General features: G+C 52.4%; 1 protein-coding gene across 2 annotated transcripts; it reads left to right on the top strand.

Moving 5' to 3' along the window:
- The first annotated feature begins 191 nt into the window (after nucleotides 1-191).
- LOC127224241 (gametogenetin-binding protein 1) lies at nucleotides 192-6,472 on the top strand. Of its 2 annotated transcripts, none has more exons than XM_051187188.1 (6): nucleotides 192-742; nucleotides 1,476-1,600; nucleotides 2,520-2,614; nucleotides 2,776-2,920; nucleotides 4,370-4,509; nucleotides 6,203-6,472. In XM_051187188.1, exons 1-6 carry the CDS (start codon nucleotides 282-284, stop codon nucleotides 6,254-6,256), a joined length of 1,020 nt encoding a protein of 339 aa, XP_051043145.1. In that variant the 5' UTR covers nucleotides 192-281; the 3' UTR covers nucleotides 6,257-6,472. The 2 variants fall into 2 exon arrangements, with proteins under 2 accessions (XP_051043145.1, XP_051043144.1); XM_051187187.1 differs by having other exon boundaries at nucleotides 2,752-2,920.
- Nucleotides 6,473-20,669: the final 14,197 nt, after the last annotated feature.

Here is a 20,669-nt window from a genome sequence, read left to right as displayed (position 1 = left end):
AACCGACCTCAAGCACAGAACAAACCAGAGAGACAGGAGTGTTGGGTCCTGTTCTCGGGGTCTGTACTCTCCCAGCCTCCCTGTGCCTGCTGAGCCTGCCCCTGGCTGGCTCTCTGTAGCCCTCTCCTTCCAACCCACCCCTCCCACTGCCTCCAGTTACCCTCCCCCCACACCTCCTCCGTGCCTTCTAGAACTCCTAGAAGTTTCCAACTGGAGGTTTCTATTAGCAGTTGGTCCTGGGCTGGCTGCCATGACTTCTTCCTGAGTCAGGGTCCCTCAGGATGGCGGCCCAGGCTCGGACCCCTCGGTCAAGGTCACGAATCTTGGGCTGCTCCTCTGTGTTGCGCTTTCTCCGAAACCTGGTGGGGAGCAAGGGTGGTTCTAACAAGTCCCTGACCAGGAGCTGGCCCAGCCCCTCCCAGGAGCAGGATGGTGTCTCCCCAAGGATGGGCCGCAAGGGAGGTCGTGGGAGGAGGGAGCCCCAGCTACAGGCCACGGTACCCAAGGTCCTCTCTGCAGCCCCCTCAAACCTGCCCCTGCATGATGCCTTTGGCCTGGGCACTGGGGACATGGGATCCCAGACTCTCAACTCCAAGGATGCCCTGAAGCTGAGGGCCCAGGGTGTAGAGGTGTCATCAGTCCCCACCAGAAAAACCAGGGAGGTTCTGGGTCACCTGTCTGAGAAGAAAGGAAAGGAGGAAGAGTCAGCAGGGGCCTCAGGGGCCTCAGGGGACTCAGACAGGTGAGGGGCTGTGGCTGGGAGAGGGAGAGCATGATCCAGATGGAGCAGGATACAGGCTGGAGGAGGCCCATGAGTGGAAGCTGTGGGTGAAGGGCTGGGGGCAAGGGGTCCTGACGAATAGATAAAAGTCATGACTGAGGGGCAGTGCCAATGGAAGGAGGGATCAGCCAATGGATGTGTGTGAGGGTGGGCTGGAGTGTGGGGTGAGCACCAAAGATGGACAGGGAGCTGGAGTGTGGTTCATAGTTGGTGAAGCACTAGGATTAGTTCCAGCACAACAAAACAATAATACTCAGCCAGGCATGGTGGCGCATGCCGTGAATCCCAGCACAAGGGAGGCAGAGGCAGGTGGATCTCTGAATTGGAAGGCAGCCTAGTGAGTTATAGCACAGCCAGGACTACACAGGGACACCCTGTCTTGAAAAATCAAATAACAAAAACAAAACAAAATAATAAGAGAGATGACAAAGGGCTGTGCCAGGGGCCGAGCAGGTGTGCTGGGGCTGGGGCCTCTGTTCTCAGCTCCCTTTGCAGGCCCTTTCTGACTTTCCTCCCTGTGTGGAAGGTGTTCAGCTCCCACTCCCTCTCTCAGGGGTAGGAAAACCACTCTGATAGAGCAGGGGCCTGGGAGACAAGAGGGCAGGTCAGGCAGGTCTGTGGAGGAACACAAGGTGGATGGGCTTGGCCACGTCTCTGGGTGTCCCCTGACTTGACCTGACTGCTTTGGGATTAGGGAACACTTTGCCCAGGCCCTCGAGGCAGAACAAGGATCCCTGCAGTGGGTCTCAGGACCGCTGGCACTCACCCCTGGGGCCTTCATCAAAGAGGAAGAGGAGGGGCACTGCCTAATTGAGATTGGTAAGTATGATGGATGGATGGGGGAGGGGACAGAAATGGAAGCCTCTTCTCTAGGGCCTTCTGGGGTGGGGAGCCCAGCAGGACGTGAGATATAATCTGAGGTTTGAACCCCACTTCCTCCATGTCAGGTCATATGACAACACTGACTCTCTCTGTTCCATGTCCCTCATCTGTAGGATGGAAATCAAATAGCACCTGTCTCTGAGGCACATTGCAAGCATCAGTGAGATGCTCTTTGTAAAGGGCTAGATCCAGGCCTGGCACACAGTAGGCAGTCAGTAAAACAGGGCAGAGCCAGGTGCAGTGACTGACTGGGCCTGGCACACAGTAGGCATTGTATTAACACAGGACAGAGCTGGGTGCCCACGCTTAGAGGGGGGCAAGAAAACTGCCCCAAGTTCAAAGTCTGTCCAGCTTGATAGTGATACACCTCTCTCAACAAGAAAAGGGATAGCAACAACAAAGCTAGGCATAGTGGAGAGGCCAAGTCAGGGAGGTCAGGAGTTTAAGGCCAGCCTTAGACACACAACAGAGTTTGAGGCTGGGCTTCATGAGCTGTCATCTCCAAAACACAAAAAACAAATCCACAAAAAGCAATACGACCAGGGGACAGTGAGACAGGTCTTTAGGTAAAGGAGACTGTGGACAACCTTGAGGACCTGAGTCTGGTTCCCCGGGACTCATATGTTAGAAGGTGAGAACAGATTTATATACGTTGTCCTCTGACCCCTTGTACACATGCCATGGTATGTGCCTCCCCCTCACCAGGATAAAGAAATAAAAAAAAATGTAATTTTAAAAAATGAAATTAAATGTTAGAAAAAAAATCAGAAGAAAGAGTAAGCTTATTCTGAGCACCACCCCCCCAAAACTGGCATTCCCCAACCTGCTGCCAGCCTCAGTGACCCATGCTTCACAGGAGACCTCCGGTTGGCCTCTTGCAAGGCGGGGTCCACCCCGTGGAACTATCTCCTTGGCTTGTACAAGCACCTGCAGAAGTCAGCCATGACCAAGGTCAGTGGGGCTGGGTCCCAGGGCCTCTGGCTTGCCTGGGGGAAACTCTCTCCCTTTTCTTATGGGAACTGTCTCCTCTTGTTTGCTGGTTTTGGGGAGGAAGGGACACAGGCCTGGAGTCCTGACCCCTTCCACAGGCTCAGAGACCAGGTGTACCTCAGTTTCCTCTCAAGGATGGCTTGTCCCATGAGGAGAAAGGGGAGAGAGAAGAAGTGGAGGAGGACAGCTACCTCAAGCTGTGTGCCCCACATGTTGCCACCTTCCAGTCTCCACTGCAGAAGACTTTTAGGTCCACAGATACTGTGGGTAAGAGATCAAGAATCTGGCTTTGGCCAGGGGCTTAGGGAAGAAACAAGCTTTGACCACAAGGTGGCAGCAGAAGATTTACGGTGACTGCCTTGAATGGCTGCACTGTTGGTTGACCTCCAGGCCTAGCTAGAGTCCAGCATCCAGCGGGACCACTCAAGCATCCCCTTACCTCACCCAGCTCCTGCCTGGGGGTGGGCACCTCCAAGCCAGTTTCCTGCTTAGCCACCCTATAGCCATCACTGTGTAGCATCACACAATGGCAGCTGGAATCGGTGGTAAAAGTCATTTGTCCTGGAAAGGTGGCTCAGTGGTTAAGAGTACCTGTTGCTCTTGCAGAGGACACAGGTTCAGTTTCCAGCACCTACATGGTGGGTGGCTCACAACTGACAGTACTCCAGGGAATCCAACACCCTCTTCTGGCTTCCATAGGCACCTGTGCACAGACAACACACATTAAAAAATAAATAAAAAACTAAAAACAACAATAGACAAAAATGTGAATTGACACCTCCAACCTGGGTGACATTATAACTCCACGGATGGCATGGAAATAGAAGCACAGAGAAGTTGAGTAACTTGCCCAAATCACTCAGCTGCTAATGACAGAGTTGGGACTTCATTTCAGGTAGTTGGGGCAGTTGGTGGCAATATCTTCCCACCCTCCCCTCCAAGCCCCGCCCAGGAACAGCCTCCCACTCCCACTGCAAGAAGAGCCCAGGGGTGTGGGGAGGCTGTGTTTGGCTGGCTCCAGCTGAAGGCTTTGCAGCGGCAGGCCCCAATCAAATCACAGAGCTGGGATGAGGGTGGGCATGCAGTGGAGATTTCCTGGGCTCTGCCTGATCCACACTTGAAGAATTCAGGGATCACAAACCCCATTTCTGCTACACACTAAGTCACCCACACACCAGCCAGATAGCCAACAATGCAGAGTCGTGGGGGGGGGAACATTGCCAGAACTCTCCCATTCAGCCCCAAAGATGCAATTTCCTGGAGATGGCACCTGGTCCCAGCTGGTTGAGGGCCTAGCAGGAGCACACTGTCCCAAGTCCTGGTCACTCCACCCACCCGTGCTTCTGGCCATTGAGCTATCGGGCCATCAGTCCAGGTTCTGTGACCCCCTGCTCCTGTTCAAATCACTTGTTTGAGCATCTCATGGAATTTAAGGTTTGAGGGATTTGTTTTTATTGTTTTAGACATTATCACAAAGTTGTCTAGTCTTGAACTTGTAATCTTCCTGTCTTGACTTCTTGATCTGAAAGTCCCAGTGTTCTGTCCCAATCTTTCTGGGGATCAGCTCCCCCCACTCCTCCCCAAAGCTGCCTGCCATGAACATTACAGGAAACCTGGTGGTTTGAGGGTCTGTTGGTGCTAGGGGAGACATACCAGGAAGAGAAACAGCAATCAAGTGTCTGTCCCCAGCACTCAGCCCGTCTCTTTGCCTCAAAGGTTTCGTGGAGTCGGAGCTGAAGAAGATTCTGGCAGTGCAAAGAGAGTCCCGCCTCTGGAAGGTGGGCAGCCCAGAAGGCCGGGAGCTGCTGACCCGGCCAGACATCACTCTGGAGGAAGCAGGCATGGTAGACGGCCAGGTATGCCTGGGTATCCATCTAACCCACTGAGTCATGAAAGTGGGATGAAGGTCCCTTATCTCACATGGCCCTGGCCCCTGATTGCAGCCCCTGCTGCCTGGACTCTTTTAGGGGAAGGTCTGAGATACTACCCTCTTTCTGGGAGTAGTGTACACACACACACACACACACACACACACACACACACACACACAAAGAGCACACACACACATGCAGACTCATCCACACACATGCACACACACACACACACACACACATATACACACGCATACCTGCCTCAGCAGTCCTCACCTGAACCAGCACTGACACTGGTTTTTGTTTGTTTGTTTGTTTGTTTGTTTGTTTGTTTGTTGAGACAAGGTCTCTTGTAGCCCAGGCTAGCCTGACTGTATATAGCAGAGGCTGGTCTTGGGCTTCTGTGCCTTCTGCCTCTACTCCCCCCGATGCTGGAATTACAAACAGGGAAATTTATTAAGATGGGCTAGCACCTGAACAATGCGGCTCTTTTACTGTTCTCTCTCATTCACACCAAAGCCTACAGACACACACAGGCTCTGGGGATGCGACCACATATCATCCATGCCAGTTCCGAGCCAATTTCCGTCCATTCATCATTCCTGTCTATGACTCAGTGGCCTCTCTGCCCTGATGGTCTATAGTTCACAAAAGGGAAGAGTCCCTGGCTCACAGCCGGAGTCTACTCAGACCATTTTGCTGTGTCATCTCAACTTTAGGCTGAGACACTACATCAGGACTCCACAGGCTCCTCAGTGCAGGGGTGTGCTGTGTGTGTGTGTGTGTGTGTGTGTGTGTGTGTGAGAGAGAGAGAGAGAGAGAGAGAGAGAGAGAGAGAGAGAGAACGTGGGGGTATGTGCAGGTGTGTGTGGGGGTAAGACTGGTGAGGTGATGGTGGAGTGCGGGTGAGGGGACGACACAAGGGCTGTCTGCCAGAAATTCACACCTGCTGGGCACTGGGGACATCCTAAACCCTAAGCTTGTCTACATGCCCCTGTCTCAGGAGCCTGATGTTCCCATGCCCCTGTCTCAGGAGCCTGATGTTCCCATGCCCCTGTCTCAGGAGCCTGATGTTCCCATGCCCCTAGCCACACAAGCTGTGTGGGCACCTGATTTTCTCCTTATACTGGGGTGCTCCAGCCCTGGGATTTGTTTTCTTCCAGGACCTCCTGAGCCTGCCTGCCCTTCCCATCCTGGGCTTACAGTCCTGGGTTTGCATTGACAGCACCAGGAGACTTGGGAGTTCCTGGATAGTGCACGTGGGGCACCCTGTCCTCTCTTTATTGGCCAGAGTTACATCTTCAACTCCTGCCTTCTGTAGTAGTGGGCATTTCAAGTCCCATCCTCCTCTCCTGGCCCCATTTTCTACTCTTCTCCCCTTTGAGTCACTTTCTGTGGGGGAGAGAGATTTGCCCCTCAGTTTTTGGGGACCATCAGGGACCTAAGGGGTATAGACTAAGGCAGCCAAAGCTCCACTCAGAAGAAAGCATGCAGACCTCCTGGGACAGAGACAAAGGAATTTCTGGACCCCTAGCTTCCAAGGAACCAGAGGTTGGAGAAGTTTTGCTCTTTGGGGAACGTGAAGAAGAGGTGGCTGGGGTGATATGGGGAAGAATAGGTGGGAAGGTTCCGGAATGTAGAGCTGGGAACATCTTCTTTCACCCTTGTCTGCCCACAGCACCTGCTCCTGGAGGAGATGGATGAGATGGGGAACTGGCCTCCTCCGGAGTGAGGCCTGTGCCAGCAGGAGCCCACTGCGCCCATACCCCTGGGACACCAGTCCAGCATGTGTCTCTTCCTGGGACACATCCAAGGAGTCCCTGTGGCCCTGGGCTTTGGGATCAGCAGCATCCTGTGTGTGTGTGTGTGTGGTGGGCCTGCCCAGCACTGTACCTACACATCAGACTCCGGTAGATGATGTTATTAATAAAAGCCTAGTTTGTCATTAGCTTCCTGGGCTGTCACTGGACCCTGTCCCTTTCCTCACTCCTGAAGTGAGCCAGGTATTAGAGTCTCTATCTAGTCCCTAATTCCTGCCTGCAGAGTATTAATGTGGAGGCCACCTCTGGGCGCAGGGGCAGGGAAGGCAGGAGGATTTGGGCTACCCTGGAGGTGCTGCCTGCCAGCAAGGAGAGTCCCCAACTTTTCTCTCCCAGGCTATACCACTAGAAGGATCCGGGAATTCTCCCAGCAGGAAGTTCCTGCCCAGCCAGCTCAGGAACAAAGCCAGGAAAGGGGCCCTGAACTATGGGGACCTGCTTAGGAGAGCTGGCAGGGAGGGCTCCTGGGGGCAGGCAAGGAAGGCTTCCCTGAAGTTGGTGTGTGTTCCAGTTTGCTTTTCTGTTGCTGTGAGAAAACAGTGGCTAAAAGCAAGTTGGGGAGGGAAGGTTGATTTCATCTTAGAATTTTCTGTCCATTGTGGAGAGAGGGCAGGGCAGGGGCTCCAGGCAGGAACCTTCAGGCAAGGACTGAAGCAGAGACCTCGGAGGGGCAGTGGTAGGGGCATCTCAATGATGGCTTTTCTCAGCTACCTTTTATTTTCTTTTAAGATTTATCTTAGGGGCTGGAGAGATGGCACCCACACAGCAACTCAACTGTGTATAACTCCAGTTCCAGGGGACCCGACACTCATGGCCAAACACCAATGCACATAAAAAAATTGTTTTAAATTTTGCTCCTGTGTGCATGTATGCATATGTGAGCACGTGGTGCTTGCTTGTGTATAGTATGTATGTATATCTGTTGAGAACAGGTGGCCACAGTGTCCAGAAGAGGGTGTCAAATTTCTGGAGCTGGAGTTAATGCAAACAGCCCCTGTGTGGTTGCGGGGACCCAAACTCCAGTCCTCCACAAAGGTAGTGTGATCTCCCAGTTGGTGAGGCAGCTCCTCAGGCCTTCAGCTACCTTCCTTATACAGCACAGAACCACCTGCCCAAGGACAGAACTGCCCACAAGTGGCTGAGCCCTCTGGCATCAATTAGCAATCAAGAAAATTTTCCACGAGCATACCCACAGGCCGATCTGATGGCGGCGTTTCCTCAGATGAGATTCCCTCTTCCCAGATGTGTCAAATTGACACCTGAAGCTAACTGTGACAGTACATCTAGTCTCTCCAGACTAGATGACCCCTGGGCATGGCTGGGTACTTTAGGGTTCCTGGGCAGGGGAGGCTTGAGGGGTACCACCTGGCCTCCTCCGGGAGGCCCAGGGCATAGAGAACCAATGCTTTCTAAATTTAGAAGTAAGGGGAACTGGAAGGGTCTTCATCCTGGTTGCCTGGGACACCGGGAAGTGCTGTGGTCCAGGAGGTCCCTGCTATCTCAGAGGGTCCCTGTACTCCTGAGCCCAGATTCTGAGCCTCCCTGCAGGCATACAGGAGAGAGCGTGTCAGGGCCTCACTCTGCAGAAACTCGGCTGTGTTACCTACCCCACATCCCACCTCCAGCCAGTTACAGAGCTGAAGGCCAGTTACAGAGCTGAGGGTCGTTACCTTCTGAGGCTGGTATTGGGAAGTAAGCCAGGCAGCGGGCCTCCAGCTCACTCCTTCTCTGCCTCTGAGTGCTGGAATTACAGGTGAGTGTCACCCTGCCTGCCTCGGTAACACTGAAGAGTCACAGTGATCAATTAGCCATCATAGCTCATAGTAGCTCTCTGCTGGTGCCTGGTGAAGGACCATATCCTTGGGGCAGTGGGAGACGATACTGCAGCAGTCACTGTAGCCTAGTCTAGCTCACTGAAGGTTGGGCCCCCATTTAGCCATCACTGTGGGGGAGGTAAGCAGTGCTTGGAAACAGCTAGGGGCATTTTGGGGGCCAGGAGTTTTCTCCAAGGCTTCCTGGCCAGGGCCCATGGAGGCCTTGACTCAGAGCTTGAGCTGGAGGCTGGTGGAGGGCCAGCCGTACTGAGTCAGCCAGGAGGCCACCTTGTGACCAGATGACTCACCTGTGCCCTAATTGCTCAGCTAATCACTTCCTTTAGGTGGGGGGGGGCTGATAGGGAGGGTGAGGCCTTGGCTGTTAGCAGGTTTCGAAGGGAGCAAAGGCTTGGTTAAGTGTCCTGAAGCTCTACAGCCCATTCCTCTCCTCCTCTGCTGTGTCTGAGGTAGCCTCATGTTTGTCTCCCTGTGAACCACAAAGACTGTGGGGCAGGGGCATGGGTGTTGGTGCTGTCTGTCCGGAGGGCGGGAATATGGGGTGTGTGTGTGTGTGTGTGTGTGTGTGTGTGTTGGCACAGGCATGAGGCCTCTTCCCAGCCCTGAGGGGTCCAGGGCTGGCTTCTGAAGGCAGCCTGGCTTGGTGTGTATGGTAATGATGGCAAGCATTCTGGACAAGGAGCCACTGTGGATCAGGGCGTCCCTGGCAGTGAGTAGAAACCTGCAGACACCCTCCCCCCACCCCCACCCACCCCACTCTCCCACCCCAGTTCCATCCTGAAGACTAGGGTGTCTCAAAATTTGGTGTGAGATCCAGGAGGCCTTTGGGCATCACTATGTAGGTTCCATGGCTGAAATCTGATTTTGCCTGATCCGAAATTCATCTGCTAGGCTCTGCACACCAGGCAGGGAGCATTCTCCTCTCACTTCGTTCCCGTGAACCAACGGAGATGACTGTGGCCCAGGTCAGATTTGTGGCATTGGGCCTTTAGGGACAAGGGTGCTAAATCTGTCACTCTAGGTGTCTCCCATCTTTGTCTCTTTCTGCTAGCATCGCAGTGTTTCTGCCTGTGCTTGCCGCTCTGTGGGTCTCACTATATCATCCCATGTTATGCCGTGGGGGTGGAAGATTAAAGCAACTCCACATCTGTTATGACAGATGTTCTCAGTGAAGGCCTCAGGCAGGGGCACCTGGAGCTGGGAGGGTAGGCAGGACCTCCAGGGGAACCACCAGCCCTCCATCTCCAACTGGAGGGGAGGAGGAGGTAAGAATTGGGAGAGGGGTCCAGGACAGCAAGACAGGACACATCAGAGGGCTGGAAACCACTCCCACTGTAAACCACTCATGTGGCTGCAGACTAGTCCACACCCCAACACACACACACTGAATCGAATCTGTGTTGTGTTCATGAGCGTGAAATGGGAAAACCACAGGTTCCTCACATAGGCTGGTGGAGAGCCAAAAAGGATCCTGCTGCCTCACAGATCATCCCTAAAGAGGAGACATTGGTACCTCAGGGCTAGAGAGCTTGCCTACCATGCACAAGGCCCCGGGTTCCATCCCAGCACAGCATAAACTGATGTCTGGTGATAGTGGCTCTCTGGTGATGGTGGCCTCTCTGGTGATGGTGGCTCTCTGGTGATGGTGGTCTTGGTGATGGTTGCCTTGGTGATGGTGGCTCTTTGGTGATGGCTCTCTGGTGATGGTGGCCTCTCTGGTGATGATGCCTATAATCCTAACACACTGGGAGGTAGAAGCAGAAGGATCAGAATTTCAAGGTCACCCTTGGATACACAGCAAGTTGAGGCCAGCCTGGGGCAACTAAGACACTGTCTCCAAAACAAATATGTAGTATTTCAGGAAACTCCAGTGCCTGAAACTGAGCTCCCAGCTGCGGAGAATGGAGCACAGTGCAGCACAAGGTCTTCCCCTTTGGCTGGGCACAGGGACACGCCCCCGTAATCCCAGGAGTTGGAGGCCAGCCTGGGCTATCTGAGACCCTGTCTCAACCTCCTCCACAGGGATGCCACTGGGCTGTACTCATATGAAGTGATGAAGTGATGATTTAGTCCCCTGCCCTTGCAGAGTGTGGAACACAAGACCTGGGGAACGGAGTACTGGAAGGGTCACGTGTGTATGCCCATAGCTGGAGGGTAGTGGGCAAGGTGCGGGGCCTACAGCATCTACAGAGAAGTGTGAGCGCCCGCATAGCTGCAGTCACCCAACCCTGCAAGTTTCAGCTGTGGCTTCCGGTGCCCCAGGCACAGATGAACACAGCCTCTCAATAGACTGCAGGAGCTACTGTCTGCAAATGAAGTTCCCAGTCAGAGTCCTGAGCCACAGATGCGAGCCAGGGAACTGTAAGTGATAGCAAAGGATCCAGTCTGTGCCTGTGCACTCCAGGGCCACTTCCCCACCTGGATTTGATGGCCTTGAACTGATCCCCACACCTCCACTTCCCAAATGGTGGAGCCATGAGCAAGCATCAGCAAGGCCAGTGGCTTTCCTGACCACGCCTTCATTTGGCCTTCTCACTCAGTTTGGCTGATGCTGCCATCTCTAAGGGTTTGGTCTGGGACCCTCAGTTACTCTGGGTTCCTTGTCCTATCCATGGACCTGCCCAGCCCAGGGCGCTCTGCTCTGGGGCTTTCTGCCTCCACTCTTGTAGGGTTGGGGCAATACAGGTTCTGCTTGTCCCCACAGGCTCCTGGGCTATCAGGATCCACAATAGCCCAGGGCTGTTGACCTCCATGGTGGGCATATAGGGCTGTTTCCATGGCACCGTGGCAAGGTTGGTGGGTGTCCTGGACCTTCATAAGCAGAGGGTGGCATTCAGGGGACATTCCAGGATAGGAGTGAATGGGGAAGGCAGAGAGGTTGTCCATCACCTTAACCACTTGGCTACCTACAGCAGCAGCCAGATTTCACAGTGATGCCCAAGCCAACTTAAATGACTCAGCTGGCATCTTCTCTGGACAACAGGACTATAGAGGGCTGTATGTCAGGAGACTGACAGGGTGCGGGAGTGAGCAGGGCAGCCAGCCAGGTGCAGTGGTGCAGGTCTGTAATTCCCGCAGTCAGGAGGTAGAGAGAGGAGCATTCAGAGTTCAGGGTCATCCCCAGGTGAGTGGTGAGTTTGAGGACAGTCTGGGCTAAAGGAGACCCTGTCTCAAACAAAGAAAGCTCCCTCCTGAGCTCTTGGAGGCCAGCTGCCTGGGGTCATCTGGCGCTTGGCCCTACTGTAGATCAGCTGTGTGACAACCCCAGGCTTGCTTTAGACTTGCTTTAGACATCCGGTTTCCTGTCTCACACAGGTTATTAGAGACCTCCAGGCATGCCAGTGCTGAGGACAGCTAACACACAGGCTCTGTGTAACTGGAGAGCACTGTCCTTTGAAAACAGCAACCCTCTGTTCGGAGCCCTGGCCCCAGTCCCTCTCACCAGAGTCCTCCCAAAGCTGGAGAGGCCCCTGGCCATCTGGCTCCCCCTGTGTCCTCAACCCCATCTCTGGCTGTAATTCTTGCCTGGTGCTCAGTACACACTGCTTCTTTGCTGTTCCCTGACCACACTTTGTCTACTCCTGACCCCAGGGCCTTTGCACCTGCTGCTTACTCTCTGCCTTGGAGGAGGCTCTGACTCTAGGGATCTGCGTGAACCCAGTGATCTCTGAGGTCTCTGTTCTGCTGCCTGCCTTCCCCTCTGTCCCTCCCTCCCTCCCTTCCTCCCTCTGTCCCTCCCTCCCTTCCTCCCTCTTTTTCTTTTCAGTGCTGGAGAATCACATGCTTCAGCTATACCACCTCAGACTGGTTTTATTTATTTATGTATTTATGATTTTTCAAGACAGGGTTTCTCTGTGTAGCTTTGTAGACCAGGCTGGCCTCGAACTCACAGAGATCCACCTGCCTCTACCTCCCAACTGCTGGGATTAAAGGTATATGCTACCAGAGTTGGGGGCATTTTTTAAGTTTTATTTTTATTCTTGTTTTGTTTCTTTTTTTCCTTTTGTAGCCACTCTATGTAGAGAAAAGAAAGCTTCCTGTTTATGTTAAATTAGAGGCAGAGCCTCACTGTGTAGTCCTAGCTAGCCTATAACTCTCTGCAGACCAGGCTAGCCTTGGAGTCGCAGCGATCCTCTGGTCTCTGCCTCCTAAGTGCTGAGGCTTCACGCATGAGCTACTCCACCATCTGTTATTTTTATTTTTGTGTTTTGTTTTGCCTGGCTGTGTCTTTTCCTCTAATCACTGTCATCTTCTAATTGATTGCATATTGTCTGTCTCAATTTGGAACCCCAGCTTCATGGGTTCATATGTTGCCTGTGTTGGCTGCTGTGGCCCCTGAACTTAGAACTGATCTGGCTGGTGTAGACAAAGTGGTCTCTCTCTCTCTCTCTCTCTCTCTCTCTCTCTCTCTCTCTCTCTCTCTCTGTGTGTGTGTGTGTGTGTGTGTGTCTCTCTCTCTCTCTCTGTCTCTCCCCCTCCCTCTCTCTTCCTTTTCCTCTCTCCCTCTCTCTCTCTCCCTTCCTCCTTCTCTTCCCCCTCCCTCCCTCCTTCCCTCCCCTTTCTCCTTTATGAGACAGAGTCTGTAGCTCTGGCTGGCCTGGAACCTACCATGTAGACCAGGCTGGCCTCAAATGCACTGACATCTGCCTGCCTCTGCCCCGTAAATGATGGAATTAAAGATACTCCCAGCAAGGTGGCCTTTTAACTTAGCTTGACTGAATGGATAGATGGGTGGAGGTGGATGAAGGGATGGATGGGTGGTAGATATGATAGATATGATTATGGGTAGATGAAATGAGAAAAAAATCGCTACCTGAAGTCATGAATGGGTAGAGGAAGTAAAATTGTAAGAAGGAAGGAAGCCAGAAAGGATCTACAGCCTAGGGCACAGAACCATATCCTTCTACCCTGATTTCTCAGTCCCCTCCCTGGGCTCTGCCCTGCTTACCTGGCCTGGACATGGCAGCTCCGGCTGGGCAGAGGAACAGGCCTGTACAAAATAGCTTTTCCTTTCTATGGGATACACAGCTCCTTCTGCAGCTGAAGGGCAGGCTGCACTCCACTGCTCAGGAAGTGCAGAAGGCCTGTGTGGGAGGGGCAGTGCAGCTGTACTCACCCCAGGCTCCCTGCCTCTCACCCCCCCCCCCAGAGCATGCTACTGAGAGTAAGTTGGGGCCTCATAGGATTCCCCCTCTGCCTCTACCCTGATTTGGAGGGTGTCCCAGGGGCTGACCGAGAAGGAGAAGCCATCAGCATCATTAGAGACCTGAGCCTGAGAACAGATGCAGGTAAACAAGAATCTGGAAAACAAAACGATAGGCTGATGGATGTTTATTCGGGGAGAAATCACACCAGAAACAGATTCCTCCGGATGCTCTCTTCAACCAGGAAGTAAGAGAGCAAGCTGGGGTCCAGGACCCCAGACCTAGTCTCCCCCAGGTCATACCCCGCACCTGTTCCCACACCCCAATGAGTGTGGTCAGTGCAACAGTTGCAGGCGGGGTGGATATCTCACTACAGGCTTCACTGTCCCTCCACCACAGGCTTCACTGTCCCCAGCTCAAGGAACAGGCCTATGCTCCCTGGTCCCAGTCTTGGAATCTGAATCAGGGCTATGCTGTGCCACAGGCCTCACAGGAAGGGACCTGTTCTGAGATGTCATTGGTGATGCTCCAGCCCCTCAGTGGGGCCTGGTGACTCACACCTGTAACCACAGCCTGAAAGACTAAGGTAGGAGGAGTTCTGGGCCAGCCTGGGCTGCAGAGTATGAGTCTGTATTTAAAAACAAAAAGCAAAACTGAAACAAAAACAAAGAGCAAAAATAAAGCTATGGCTTCAGAGAGTGGGTGCAGTGCTTGTCTAGCATGTAGGAAGACCCAGCTGAATCCACAGCTCTCACTGGTTGTAGCGGTGCCCAGTAACTCCATCACCCAGAGGGGTGGAAGCTGGAGCATTGGAAGTTCAAGGTCATCCTGCCTGGCTGCAGATTACGGGGTTATCCTGTTAGTGGCTTTGAGCTAGCTCTTTTGTTTGTTTGTTTTTCGAGACAGGGTTTCTCTATATTGCTTTGGAACCTATCCTAAAACCAGGCTGGGCTCAAACTCACAGAGATCCGCCTGCCTCTGCCTTCCCAGTGCTGGGATCAAAGGTGTGCGCCACCACCTCTGGGCTGAGCTAGCTCTTGAGGCCTAGCCTAGAAAAGCTTTAGACACTGTGGGGTCTCTCCCTGCCCAGTGCCAATTTTCTTTTGTGTGCATGTGATGGGAGATGTCATTCTGTATATGTTTTTCATACTGGTTAATAATAAAGCACTGTTGGCCAATAGGAAAGGAAGATAGGAGGGACTAGGAGACAAGGAGGAAATAGGAAGTAGTAAGGAGGAGTCAAGATGGAGAGTCAGGAGAGAGCTGGACGCCAGCTGCCTCCCTGGTAAGAGAAGGCCATGTGAAGATACATAGATCAGCAGAAATGGGTTAATAATTAAGGCAGAGCTAGCCGATAAGAAACAAGTAACCAGGCCAACAGCATTGTATCAAATACAGAGTCTCTGTGTGTTATTTGGGGCTGGCGCGACAGTAGGACAAGACCAGGCGGCAGGCGGAAAAACCGTACGCCTTACATGCATGTGTCCACTTCATTCTTGAGACAGGATCTCCTGCTGCCCCCGATACCCTCTATCAATCAGGAAGTTCTTCCTATTGTCTGACCCCTTCTGTGGCTATGCTCTATCTACTGGGACTCTGGAGTCCCGAGGGACCAGGGCAGTGGTTTCTGCTAGTGACCCACAGACCGGTGCCCAGAGAGAAGTACCTGGGTACAGAGGTCCAGAACTAAGGACAGAGGAAGCTGGTTGGGCTCTAAGGGAAGATGGAGCCAAAGTAGAGATCCATCCTCTGTGGAAGGAGGCTGGCAACACAGGTCCAGATGGGGTTCATGTCCTGATTTGGGGGCTCCTCTCGGCCTCCATGAGGACAATGGAGTGGTCCTCTGCCAGCTACCCTACCTCTTGTCTGTGTACTACTATGTTGTGGATTGTCTGGCTGGTGCCCAGGGGTGGAAGGATGGGGGGGGGTGGAGGTGGTGTGTGTGTGTGTGTGTGTGTGTGTGTGTGTGTGTGTGTGTGTGCAGGTAGGGTCTGGGCCTGCGGTCTATGACATTCCTCCCTCTGTGTATCTGTCCAAAGAGGTGAGGTACCCTCCTCTTGGTCAACGGTTTGTATTGGCAGCAGCCATGTTTGGAACGGGATGCTAGCAAGTATTCAGCTCTAATGACCTTGGGTTTCTCTGTTTGTAAGATGGGCCCAGCTAAGCCAGGTGTGGTGGCCCAGGACCTTAATCACAGCATTTGGAAGGCAGAGGCAGATGGATCACTGTTAGTTTAACACCATCTGGGTTTCTATATCAAATTCTAGGCCAACCTGGGCTGTATAAGAACTCACCTCAAAACAAAGTGTGGGATTTGGCGGGTGGCTCACAGCTAAGACAGAAGGACTACCACAGTGTGCGTCCAAAGCCTGCAGGGTTAGTTCCAGGCCCATTTGGGGATACAGAGTGAAGCTCTGTATCAAAAAGCAAAACAACTGCAAAAAGAAACAAAAGCCAACTAAACAAGCAGCTGGCTGGGTGTGGCTTGGTTGGCAGAGTGCCAGTCAGGCATGTGCCAGGAGTTGATTCTGTGAAATGGGTGTGATGTCACAGGAAGAATGCAGAGGCAGGAGGATCTTCAATGGAGCTTCTGAGGCCAGCCTGGGCTATAGATCAGTCTTTCTCACACTGTGGGTTGCTACAGCCTTGGTGGTCAAATGGCCCTTTCACAGGGGTGGAGTATCAGCTCTTCTGCACATCAGATATTTACATTATGACTTATAACAGTAGCAAAATTATGAAGTAGCAATGAAATAATTTTATGGTTGGGAATTACCACAATATAAGGAACTGCATTAAAGCATCACAGCATTAGGATGGTTGAGAACCACTGCTCTCTACAGAGTTTGAGACCAGCCTATTTCAAGAGAGAGAGAGAGAGAGAGAGAGAGAGAGAGAGAGAGAGAGAGAGAGAGAGAGAGAACAGCCCCTGCTTGTCAAAGGCCAATGTTTTAGCTGGGAACTGAGAACTGGGTCTCAACTCAGAAAGTAGTTCCAGTGTCCTCTATGACTGGATAACCTTTAATTGCAGGTTGAGGGGTATAGTGTTCTGTGGGAACTATCTCTGTCTTCTAAGAATATACCTTTAAGGCCTCAAGGAGGCTGGCCACCAGGGCTGCCCATTCCAGACACTCCAAGACCCTGAATGCTTCTGTTTCCTGGAGCTGGGCAACAATGTAAGTTGGGCTAGGCAGAGGGCTGGCTAACAGCAGGTGAGCAAGCTAAATGACTTACTGTAGGCTCCTCGAGGAGAAGCCAGGGGACCTGGACTGGCCAATGGCCCAGCATGACAGAGTTCCTTCATAGAGACCTTCTGGAATCTTCCCTGCCTCGGGGCTTCCTAATTCTGCCCAGCCAGATAGGCTGGAATTAAGGTCCCCAGGCTGGCACTGACCCAAGGCGTTCAGGTTGGTGGATAAGTTCCCTGCAGGCTTCTCCACCCCTGGATAGAGCAATCAGACAGCTTGAGTGCTGCCAGCCAACAGGCCAAGTACTGGGACCTGAGTTTCTTGTGGTGCCATGTATAAATTGTTCCCCAAGACACACAGCCTCAGGGTCTGATTTGAGGGAATCCAATTGAAATGAGGTCCTAGGCCACTGTCACTCACTGTGAGACTCTGACAGGCTGAACAGCTAACTTCTAGGGGCTGGGTTTTCCTTGCCCACCAAAGAATCTTGAAGGTGCCCACACCCAGACACAGATCCAGGAAGCCCCATGGATTTGGTGCTGTGATTTCTCTCCCTGGACAGGGGAACTTTTGTGTGATGCCATGGGGGTAGACATGTGGCCTTGTCAAAACCCACAGAACTGACCACACAGTAAGCATGGTTGAAATCACGAGCTTAAGCCCAGCCAACAGCATTGGTTTGTCCATCGTCATGAATGCACCATGCATGAGATGGTACCTGAGGGGGACAGCAGGTGTGGCTACAGGAGTTCTGCATCACTATCCAATCCTCACCCTCTGATCAGTCTCGTGCAGCTGAGGCTGGCCTCCACTTCACTATGTAGCCAAGGATGACTTTGAACTCTGATCCTCTGCCTCTGCCTCCCCGGTCCTGGCATTACAGGCATACACCAGCTACCCAGTTTAAGCTATGCTGATGGAGTCCAGGGCTTCCTAAATACCAGGTAAGCACAGCCAACCAAGCTATATTCCCAGTGGTCACTCAGGGCATCTAAAAATTGAAGTCTAGGGTAGGCATTAGAGGCCTGGAATCCTAGCACCCAGGAGGTGTAGGCCATCCTCAGCTACATAGTGAGTTTGAGGCTGAGGCAAGCCTGGGATACATAAGACCCTGTCTCAACAACAAAACCAAAACAACAACAAAAAACCCCAAAGAAAAACAAATCCTTTTTTGTTGTTTTTTGATTTTTGAGACAGGTTTTCTCAGTGTAACAACCCTGGCTGTCCTGAAACTCACTTTGTAGACCAGGCTGGCCTCGAACTCTCAGAGATCCACCTGCCTGTTTCCTGAAAGCTGTGATTAAAGGTGTGTGCTGCCACTATCTGACTCCTTTTATTTTTTTATTTTCTTATTGTTTGAAACAGAATCTTAGCATAGTGTCATATGCCTTTAATCCCAGCACTCTGGAGGCAGAGGCAGGCAGATCTCTGTGAGTTCAAGGCCAGCCTGGTCTGCATAGTGAGTTCTAGGGCAGCAAGGTTTACACAGTGAGACACTCCCATTGAAAACTAAACAAAACCCCAGGATCTCATGTAGCCCCAGCTGTTGAGAACTCATCTTATGGAGTATATCCTTAAACTATGATCCTCTACTCCTTCCCAAGTCCTTACTTTGTAGGACCTTACAATGTGAGGTACCTTACATGGCCCAAATCCCTCTCTTAAAAAACACTTATGTGGGGCTGAAGAGATGGCTCAGAGTTTAAGGGCACTGGCTGCTTTTCCAGGGGTTCTGAGTTCAATTCTCAGCAACCACATGATGGCTCACAACCATCTGCAATGAGATCTGGTGCCCTCTTCTGGCATGTAGGCATACAAGCAGCAGAACACTGTATACTTAATAAATAACCTTTTTTAAAAAATGACTTACTTATGCAGCCTCTAAAACCATAGAGAAACCCTGTCTCAAAACAACAACAAAAAAGATTTATGTTTTATGTGTATGAGAGTTTGCTGATATGTACAGCTGTGTACCAGGAGCATGCAGTGCCCTCACAGGCCAGAAGAGGGCGTTAGACACACCCCACCCACCCAGCTGAGTCACCATGGAGGTGCTGGGAACCAAACCCTGTCCTCTGCAAGATCCTCCAGGCCCTTCCCACAGCACCCAGCCCAGCAGGACCCATGCAGCCTCTCTCAACTCCACTCTCAGAGAGTGTAGCCACAGTACTCCCTTCTTTCTGATTTTTTCCCCTCCATTTTTTCCTGTCACAGGATCTTTGTACATTTCATTTTCTGTGTCTGGCGTTTCAGTTCAAACCTCACCTTCTCCGGCAAGTCCTCCGCCTCTCGCTACCTATCCTCTATGGTCCCAGCCTCATGTGTCACCACGTTTCCACAGCGCACAGTAAAATTGCATATAATTTATGGGAGTGACCCGGATCTGTACCAGAGCCCCAATTCCAGGAGGGTAGGGTGTGAGGGTGTGTGCTCGAAGGATCTCTTCGCACTCTGGCACTTCCTGGAGCGGCCAGCACACATTACAGCCCCCCCCCCCCCGCCCCGACTCTTAGCCCCGTTGTCCAAAGCTGCATTTGTTTTCTGTAGCCAGCCAACCCCTTCCAGAGAAGGGTTCCCCGGCTCTTCAAGCCTGAGGTCTGGCAAGGCAGCCTGTGGCTCAGCATCCATGAGACCTCACAGCTCTGGTGTCTGCCTGGGGTTAGGGCTGCACTTCATCAGGCATGCAGGCCCAGGAGCTGGATGGGGTGTGGGAGGAAGAGGTCCGCTGCTCAGTCCCGCCGGCTGCTCTCCATCTGGCCACAGGCCGCCCCCGCTACCCCAGGACAAGAGCCCCAGTGTCTGCTCAACCCCTGGACAAACAGCCGGCCTTTCTCTCCCTTTCTACTCAGAGTGACTGGGCTGTGACCCCTTCCTGCCCCTTTAGGAGGGCATGGCACACCCTCCTTATAACCCCCTCACTTGTGAAGGATCTAGAAATGGGCCAGCCCACTTGGTGTGGGGGAGGGCCTGCTGAGTGGATAACCACGTGTGTTTTAGCAGTTTTCAGTTTAGGCCAGGCAGTCTGGGCAAGGCTGGCAGAAAGGTTTCCTTCCTGCCAAGGTAGGTGTGGGTGCAGCTGGAGGCCAGAGCCAATCCCAGGTAGACTTGGCAGCAATGTTTTGCCTCCTGTCAATCAAGGCCTACTCCTGCCCAGCCAGGCCCTGGGAAGTTTTCCCTGGCAGCTTTCCTTCAGTACAAATTTCCAAGGCCCAGAATCCCTGTCTTCTGACACACCCGCAGACGCCCTGTGTGTTTCTTCTCCCTCTGGGAACTCCTTTAAGCTCATCTGGGTATCAGGCTGAGGGTGACCTGTACTGCAGCCCCTCCACTGCCCAACTCTGACACCTCACATTGGCAGCTCAGCCTAGGTCCCTGAACATCCTAGCCCTGTGAAGCATGTCCCTGGGGATCATTCAACCATCGAGGGAATTTGGGGCCTGGTTTGTGGAGATCGTGATGAAATTTTCTGTCATCCACACAACCCAAATTCCATGGCTAGAATGCCTTTTTTTTTAAAAAAATTATATGTATTTGTGTTTGTGCATGTGTGTGTGTGTATGTATTTGTGTGTTTGTGCATGCAAGAGGTCAGAGGCTGACGTCAAGTGTCTTCCTCTATTGCTTTCCACCTTGTATTTGGAGACAAACTCTCTCATTGAACATAGAGATAGCTGGTTCAGCTAGACTGCCTGACAGATTCTTCTGTTACCCACCACCAAGGCCAGGGTTCCAAGCTCACACCACCATGCCTAGTTTGTGTGGTTGTGGAACCTCAGCTTGCACTTTCCTGTCTGAGCCAGCTCTCCAGCCCCTAGACTGCCATTTCTTTCTTCTTCCTTTTTCTTTTGGTTTTGGTTTTTTGAGACAAGATCTTGCCCTGGCCTATAATTAAGTAACTAATTTTATTTACTTTCTTAAGTGTGTGTATGTGTGGGCATGAGTGTGTCACCGCATACATGTGGAGGTCAGAGGACAACTTACAGGAGCTCGTTTTCTCTTCCTACCATGTGGGCTCTGGGGACTGGATGTAGGTTGGCAGGCTTGGTCAGCCATCTTACAGACCTTCTTGTAATTTCTTTGAGCCAGGGTCTTGGTGTGCTTCCCCGGGTGGCCTCCATCTTATGGTTCCTGGGCCTCCCACTGCCTTAATCACAGGTATGTG

This window comes from Phodopus roborovskii, unplaced genomic scaffold, assembly GCF_943737965.1.
Source record: "Phodopus roborovskii unplaced genomic scaffold, PHOROB, whole genome shotgun sequence".
NCBI classification, from domain to species: domain Eukaryota; kingdom Metazoa; phylum Chordata; class Mammalia; order Rodentia; family Cricetidae; genus Phodopus; species Phodopus roborovskii.
Note: the sequence above shows the minus strand (reverse complement) of the source record. Positions and strands in the feature narration are given on the sequence as shown.

Coding starts and splice junctions, on each gene's coding strand:
- LOC127224241 (XM_051187187.1), top strand. CDS start 282: ATGGCGGCCCAGGCTCGGACCCCTCGGTCAAGGTCACGAATCTTGGGC. Junction 2,615..2,751: donor AGAAGTCAGCCATGACCAAG/GTCAGTGGGGCT, acceptor CCCCTTCCACAG/GCTCAGAGACCAGGTGTACC. Junction 2,921..4,369: donor TAGGTCCACAGATACTGTGG/GTAAGAGATCAA, acceptor TTTGCCTCAAAG/GTTTCGTGGAGTCGGAGCTG.